The 7,981-nt window shown below is 37.1% G+C and overlaps 1 protein-coding gene across 1 annotated transcript; it reads right to left on the reverse strand.

Annotated features, from left to right (window-relative positions):
- Window positions 1-3,364: 3,364 nt before the first annotated feature.
- On the reverse strand, window positions 3,365-6,843 carry LOC131427924 (zinc finger protein 91-like). The gene is made up of 2 exons (XM_058591507.1): window positions 6,712-6,843; window positions 3,365-6,645 (listed from the first exon to the last, which is right to left on the reverse strand). Exon 2 carries the CDS (start codon window positions 6,242-6,244, stop codon window positions 4,163-4,165), a length of 2,082 nt encoding a protein of 693 aa, XP_058447490.1. The 5' UTR covers window positions 6,245-6,645; window positions 6,712-6,843; the 3' UTR covers window positions 3,365-4,162.
- Window positions 6,844-7,981: the final 1,138 nt, after the last annotated feature.

Raw genomic sequence — 7,981 nt, forward strand, 5'->3', positions numbered from 1 at the left:
TTTGATTTATATTCTTTTCAAGCTGGAATATGATTGTTGCAAGCCAATTTCTCCCTTCAGCAAAAACAACGATTTCTGTTTGATTTGAATACAAATTTTAGTCTAACCAAACCAAAAATATATTTGTTCCGGCTGAGTTTATTGTTGAAATAAACTGACTATTTTTTACATGTCAACCAAAATTGAGTTAATGTTATCGGCAATGTCCTCGTTGACTCAATCCTGCTATACCTTTCTATCAAGAAAAAACTTGGTTCAATTTATCTACGATGTTATTTGTGTGATGATACAACTGAGTTTACTGTTTATATGAACCATGTTAGTTACCATTTCATATAAACCAGAACAATTTCTCGCGCGTATAAACCACAGCATTTTTGTCTCCCGCGGAAAAAGTTTGTACGCGTTTCATGAGTAAAATTTGATCTGCTTCTTTCATTTTCTAGGGGGGTTTCTATAAGTAGTGATAGTTCTATAAGTAGTGATAGTTCAAATGCGTTGCACATGATGCAAGCGTGCAAATTATTTTTAGTGTATACCATCACCCTCATTCTTGTTTACGTCCGTATCGGCAATACGACGAACGGGTACTTTCGAACGAATACGAATAAGCCATTCTTGTTTTCACTCGAACGCGACTCGTTCGCCACAAAATATTCAAATATCAGTAAACTTCTTCAAATAAATGCTAAGCCTTGAAGAAATCAGTCCAATTCTTGTGATTAACCATATGCGAAACGCTAGAATATATGCCAGTTTAGCTTCAAACGATACGTGTTTGCACGAAGTTTAAAACATTTTCATCTACCGATTTGAATAAAATTGGTCCTGAGTACGATATTTATTTATTATGTAGCATTCGTCATTTCCTTGATGCTTGGAATCTTCCTAGAAAAAAAATACATGTGCCGATCCTTCTTTTGTACAGGAATCGCGTTCGTACACACTCGAGTGAAAACAAGAAAGACTTCTTGGCATTCGTTCGAAAGTATGTGTTCGTCGAATAGTCGATACGGATGTATGCAAGAATAATGATATTAAATCAACGATAAAAAAACAAGTCAAATAACAAATGATATCAAAGATTTTTATTTATAACTCAAATCTGTACCAGAACTGATAGTTCAAAGTTGTTTTTATGCATGTACGATGTTTAAAATTTTATTGATTCGAACGTAAGCGGGAATACGAATTTGATATACTTTCGAACGTATCGTATACGGTCGTAAACAAGAATAAGAGTACATATCTGTATCATCTCTCATGGTGTGGCAAAATTGTCTTCGAAAGTCATTAGAACGAATTAAAACTTTCAGGCATAAGGATTATAAACGTATTTCACAATTTTGTCTTATAATATAGAGGGAAAATTCTTCAAGACTTCTACTCCAGGTATTCTCAAGCTAGTCAATTTTATCAATTTGATTCCGCACACAAAATTCAAAGGAACTTCTTTGTACAATAATTTCACTCATTGTAAAAGTCGCCGAGTGCACTTTTAATATTTCAGAAAGCTAAACACTAATCAATATTTTGACGTGACACTTGACACAGATGTCACTGACAGCCATACCAACATGAAAAAAAAATCGACGAGTAAGATTTCCGTGCAAAAAAAAATTCAAAAGTTTTACTAATTTTTGCCTAGAGTAGTATATATATTTAGTGAAGCGAACATGTCGAAGTTTTAGCCAAGAAAACAGCACTTGCACAGGTATTATTGATTACATTACTTTGTTATGAAAAAGAATTGCCGTATTTAATCGAATTCTTGTTGAAGCTGACGAGGAGCAGGCTCTATCGGTTGCGACTGGTGAACGTTGGTTTAAACGATTTTAAAGTTTTTTTCAGTGTAAAAGACAAATAATGCACAGGTAAAGCCGATCAATTTGAAGATGACGTATCGTCAAACCATTTATGGTACGTCATTGAAAAGGTTCAGAAGATGGGAAAATTCGTTCCTCATGAGCTGAATGATAGACAGCAATTGAAATTGCGGCAAAAAACGAAACGGGGTTTCTGCATCGGATTGTGATCATGGACCATGTCTCACACCCTAAAATTAAAAACAAATCTCGTTTTGCTTTTCACATAGAGAAAGGCATGCAATCAATGCGAATACCGACCTTTGAACTAAGGCTCGGAGGGCCGAGTGTCATATACCAGTCGACTCAGTTCGTCGAGTACGCAAAATTTTTGTGTGTATGCGAGAAAAATTTGCATTCACTTTTCTCCGAAATGGCTGAACCGATTTTAACAAACTTAAGCGCAAATCAAAGGCACTACTGTCACATGTGAAATTTTTCAATTTTCATAGGGATCTTACTTCCGGTTCCGGAATTACAGGTTGATGAGTGAGAATACTGCAAATTCTAACAAATATCTTTATAGAGGATGTGAAAATGATCAAATTTTACAAAAATAGTAAACTAATTCCTCTAATTAACAGGTCTTGTAAGTTGAAGACCACCCAAACGCACATCTAACATGCCGGTGTTCCGAATCTGACTCCCGGAATCCGGTTCCGGAAGTACCGGAGATAGCGATAAAAAACTACAAACCGGAACTGACTTGATTTTCTCAAATGGAAGAACTGTTTCAATTTGTAGACTGTGATAGATGGGTTTCTTTTTACGCACTGTTTTTCGAAGTTATGCAGATTACCCTAGTAACGCGGTTTTCTTGTTTTGTCTTAGAAATGCATAAAACGTCGAGCACTCTAGGGTGGCCTATATTTGTGCGTGGCTCAGTTAATAACGACAGCAACGATAAATCAGCAGTTATTCTAGATAAACTACCTAATTATCGGAGGTTTCCTTTCGAGTGTCGAGTTGACGTTTGCACACTATAGAATGCGACGAAAAAAGAAAACAAAAACGTAATGAACAGAAACGATAGATGAATCGACCACAGAGAGTGCTTGGGATATATTTAAAGCTCAATTTTTAAGTATAAATTACAAAACCTCTTACGGACCTTGACGCTGACTATCCCGCAATCGAAGTTTCACTCAGAATACCCACACCCGTCGTCTTTGAAAACAAAACAACTTGAAGCTATGTATTGCATGATCCAGATTTTCGTCGAGCAGATTACAACGCTTTGAACGATTTACTCTCTCCCGCACAAATTGGCACGCTTTTGATGCAATTTCCGATGGTAATGATGCTGTAGAGTACTTCAGCGGAGCATTTGAGTATGCTATTCCCTGTGCTGGTCCCCCTAAACGACATCCACAGAAGCCACCTTGGTCTAATAGTCGGTTACGTGCATTCAAGCGCGCTCGATCTGCTATCCATCGCAAATACTGCAACTCCCGTTCTGCTTACTTTAAACGCCAGCTGAATATTCACAGTAATATGTACTGCCACTACAATCGCTTTCTCTATACTCGATATGGAAGACGAATCGAATCGATTCTCGAAACGAGACGAAACCGAATCTATGTTCAGAAAAACAGCCAGCAATGATAATAAGAAAGATAGAAGAATACACAACGAAAAATGGACAACAATGGGGAACATTATGCCAAATAAGCCCTTCTAATGGCTCCAAATGTTATCTAAAGAACTATAAAGATTGCTTCTTTGCAAATCGGTAATTAAAACCATCGGTGAAGTGCAAATCTAGGATAATTTTATTCTAGAGAATTACATAATTTGGCTTTTCTGAATGCCAGAAATTAATCCCGTACAGCCTTTTGATAGTTTTTTTTTATTTTTTGAGTGTTTGTTTTTTGATTCACAGTAAATAAAAATAGTATTATCTTTTTTGATTCACAGTAAATAAAAATAGTCAGTATTATCTTTTCATATCACATATTTATTGTAGATATTAGAATGAATGATTGAATGATTTTTGATTAGATTATTTTGGTTCTACTTAGAATTTAAAAAGGCCTTCAATTTCATTTCCCACAATTTAAAACATAGTCGCAATTTTAGTTTTGTTACCCAATTTTTTAATTCACGGTGTTTGGTTTTTCATGCGCAAAATGGGTTTATTTCCACCTCTGATTCAAACGTTAATCATTTTGTAGTCTCAAATCAAACGGATATTCAAAAAACAAACCTCAATAAATTTTCCAAACTATCTCTAAATGATTGCTTTTGTGAATCCTTGGCCAATCTTAGAGCTAAAATCTTCTCCGCAAATGGTGCATTTACTTCTCGTTCGTATGAAGGCTATTGTGTTTTGCGAAGCCTGAACTATCATTCATACCTTTACCACACACATCACACTTGTACTTGAAATCCCTTTCGTGGATAGACCTGTGTCTGGATAGGTAAGTCTTAGACGCGAAAGCTTTCCCACATACAGTGCATTTGTACGGTCGCTCTCCTGTATGACAGCGTTTATGATCTTTCAGTAGATTCCTGGTCACAAAACCTTTGCCACAAAAGTCACACTTATGCTTATAATCATCCGTGTGAGTAAGCATGTGTTTAGTAAAGCAAGCCGTCACGGCAAAATCTTTCCCACATACGGTGCATTTGTAAGGCCGTTCACCTGTGTGACTATGTGCGTGGTCTTTCAAAAGTGATTTGCAGGTGAATCCTTTGCCGCACACATCACACTTATGCACGTAATCATCCACGTGAATTTTCATGTGTGTGCTGAGATTATACTTATTGGAATAATCTTTCTCGCAAATAGTGCATTTAAACTTTTCGTATGATGACGTTGTATGAATGCGTATGTGGCTCGCGAGGTTATTACTATCATAAAAGCCTTTGCCACACACTTCGCACTTATATTTGTACTCACTTTGGTGACTAGACATGTGTTTAGTTAGGTAACCCTTAACGGCGTATTCTTTTTCACATACGGTGCATTTGTACGGTCGCTCGATTGTGTGAAGTCGCATGTGTATAGAAAGATTTATTTTATCTTGAAAATCTTTTCCGCATACAGTGCATTTGTAAGGCCGTTCACCTGTGTGACTATTTTTGTGGTCTTCCAAAAGTGATTTGGAAATGATTTCTTTACCGCGCACTGCATACTTATTCTTGTAATCATTCACATGCATCTCGTTTGTATGAATGTGTATGTGTCTCGCAAGGTTATAACTCTCATGAAAGCCTTTGCCACACACTTCACACTTGTACCTATAATCTCTTCCGTGAATTATCCTGTGTCGGGATAGGTAATAATTAGTCGCGAAATCTTTTCCACACACAGTGCATTTATACGGTCGCTCTCCTGTATGAAGGCGTTCATGATCTTGCAAGCGTTTTTTGGTCATGAATCCTTTACCACAAACGTAACACTTATGCTTATAATCATCCGTGTGAATAAGCATATGTCTGGATAGGAAGTACCGAGTGGAGAAATCATTTCCACATACATCGCATTTGTAAGGTCGTTCACCTGTGTGACTATACTCGTGGTCTTTCAAAAGTGAGTTGAAGATGAATCCTTTGCCGCACACATCACACTTATGTTCGTAACCATCCGCATGAATTTTCATGTGTGTGCTGAGATAATACTTATTGGAATAATCTTTCTCGCAAATGGTGCATGTAAACTTTTCGTTTGTATGAATGCGTGTGTGGCTCGCGAGGTTATTACCATCGTAAAAGCCTTTGCCACACACTTCGCACTTATATTTGTACTCACTTTGGTGACTAGACATGTGTTTAGTTAGTTTACCCTTAATGGCGAATTCTTTTCCACATACGGTGCATTTGAACGGTCGCTCTCCTGTATGAAGGCGTTTATGATTTTCCAAGAGTGTTCTGGTTACAAAACCTTTGCCACAAATGTCACACTTATGCTTATAATCATCCGTGTGAAGAAGCATGTGTTTGGATAAATGAGCCATAAAGACGAAATCCTTGCCACATACGGTACATTTGAACGGTCGTTCGCTTTTGTGAAGTTTCATGTGTATAGAAAGTTTTGTTTTACGATGAAAGTCCCTTCCACAGACAGTGCATTTGTAAGGCCGTGCACCCGTGTGACTATTTTCGTGGTCTTTCAAACACGATTTTGAGATGAATCCTTTGCCGCACACATCACACTTATGCTCGTAACCATCCGCATGAATTTTCATGTGTATGCTGAGATAATACTTATTGGAATAATCTTTCTCGCAAATGGTGCATTTAAACTTTTCGTTCGTATGAATGCGTTGGTGACTCGCGAGGTAAGCGCCATTTTTAAAGGCTTTGCCACACACATTGCACTTATAATTGTACTCACTTTGGTGAATAGACATGTGTTTAGCTAGGTAATCCTTCATGGAAAATTTTTTTTCGCATACAGTGCAACTGTAGGGACGTTCACCAGTGTGAATATTGCTGTGGTCCTTTAATCTCTGATAATACAGGAATCCTTTGCCACACACATTACACTTTAATGGTTTGTCTTCAGTATGAAAGTATGAACGAAGTATGCTTCTTCAGATTACTCTTCAAAGAAAATTGTTTCCCGCAAATTTCGCAACTATAAATCGGTTCCTTCTTCGGTACTAAGACGTCTTCATGGTCACTTTTCTGTGTGAATTTCTCATCACAAATCTCATATTCGAGTTTTATTGGGGAATCGATTGTTGGAGCGGATGATGAGGAAAAGGCTTCAGGACTGTTTTCTGGTTCTTCTGTTTTTAGTATCTCCTCTCGTGCAAGGCAAACTTCCATTTCACTGAAATAAATATATGCTTTAGATACATAAGCCACAAAGATACGAAAGAACATCATAATTGCTTACCTTTGCATAATTGATTTTAGTACATTTACAGAAAACGTTCGCTTTTCGCACTAAATCGGTTTTTTGTAGATCATAATTCATTAGACAGAATTCGACGGATACATTTCTATCGTTTTACTCATTGTGTTTTGAAAATAATAAAAGGAGCCTACACCCTCATTCAATATAACTCAAAATTGAGTTACACACCACTCAAATTCACAAAAAGTGCACGTACTCTAAACAAATACAAATAATAATAATTTGTATTTGCTCTAAACTTGAGTTACCACCTATCTACTCATTTTTGAGTTAAGCGACGGAGCTTTCAAAATTTGAGTATTTTTCACTCAAAATATGGAAAAAATATTTTTTTTTTCAAAAATATGGAAAAAAATTTTTTTTTTCAAATCCTTGCATTAAAAATAAAGACATTCTTATTCGTAAATGTTTATAACTTATTCTCACTTCGAAGACTACTTTGGATTAGAGTGCCTATAACCAGAGTGACGACATCTCATCCGTAATGTTGGCAACAATTCAAAACATTCCATTAACTTTACATTGAATTGGCAGGTCGTTTGCTCGTTTGGAACTGGTAGCTGTCATTCGGCCCCCTGGCACGACGCCATCTTGATGAGATTAAAATAGGAACTTCAAAATCAGCTGATTGCAACGTAAACAAACAAACAGTAATACATTTGTTTTACGCGTTTACCTTGTTTAGTACACGAAAATTGGTGAATTTTGGGTCGACTCTCTCACAAAAACTTGTCGGTTTACCTAAAATACAGCAGACAGTGTTTTGGGACATCAAGTGGAGATAATTTTCACAATTTGAGAGTCGCGATGAGTATCAAAACATCGCAGTGTTTGGGGCTCGAAACGCGAGGGGCTCAACGTAATCGGTATACTTTCATATGGCTGGTGCTCACATACCGGTGTCAGATGGGTGCTGTCATTCCAAACGAACAGCTGTCGCCACTCTGATTATGTCACTCTACTTTGGATAAATCGTCTTCGACTACCTGATTACGAGAATCTCTGTGCTCTCACCAACCTACCCACCCGGGTGGTGCGATTGTCATCTGCATACAATTGGCTTGAAGCCGAAATTTTTGGTTCTTTTGGTTCTAGTTCGCTGTCAAATGCTGTGTTTAAGCAGTGTTCATATCTTTCTTCATGCGGTTGCACCAAGATAAGGAAATGATTTCGATGGAATATAATCAAACTATATCAAACCACTTTTTTTCTTATTCAAAAAGAGGTCAAATTACTTGTTTTGCAGAGA

Source organism: Malaya genurostris, chromosome 2 (genome assembly GCF_030247185.1).
Source record: "Malaya genurostris strain Urasoe2022 chromosome 2, Malgen_1.1, whole genome shotgun sequence".
NCBI lineage: Eukaryota > Metazoa > Arthropoda > Insecta > Diptera > Culicidae > Malaya > Malaya genurostris.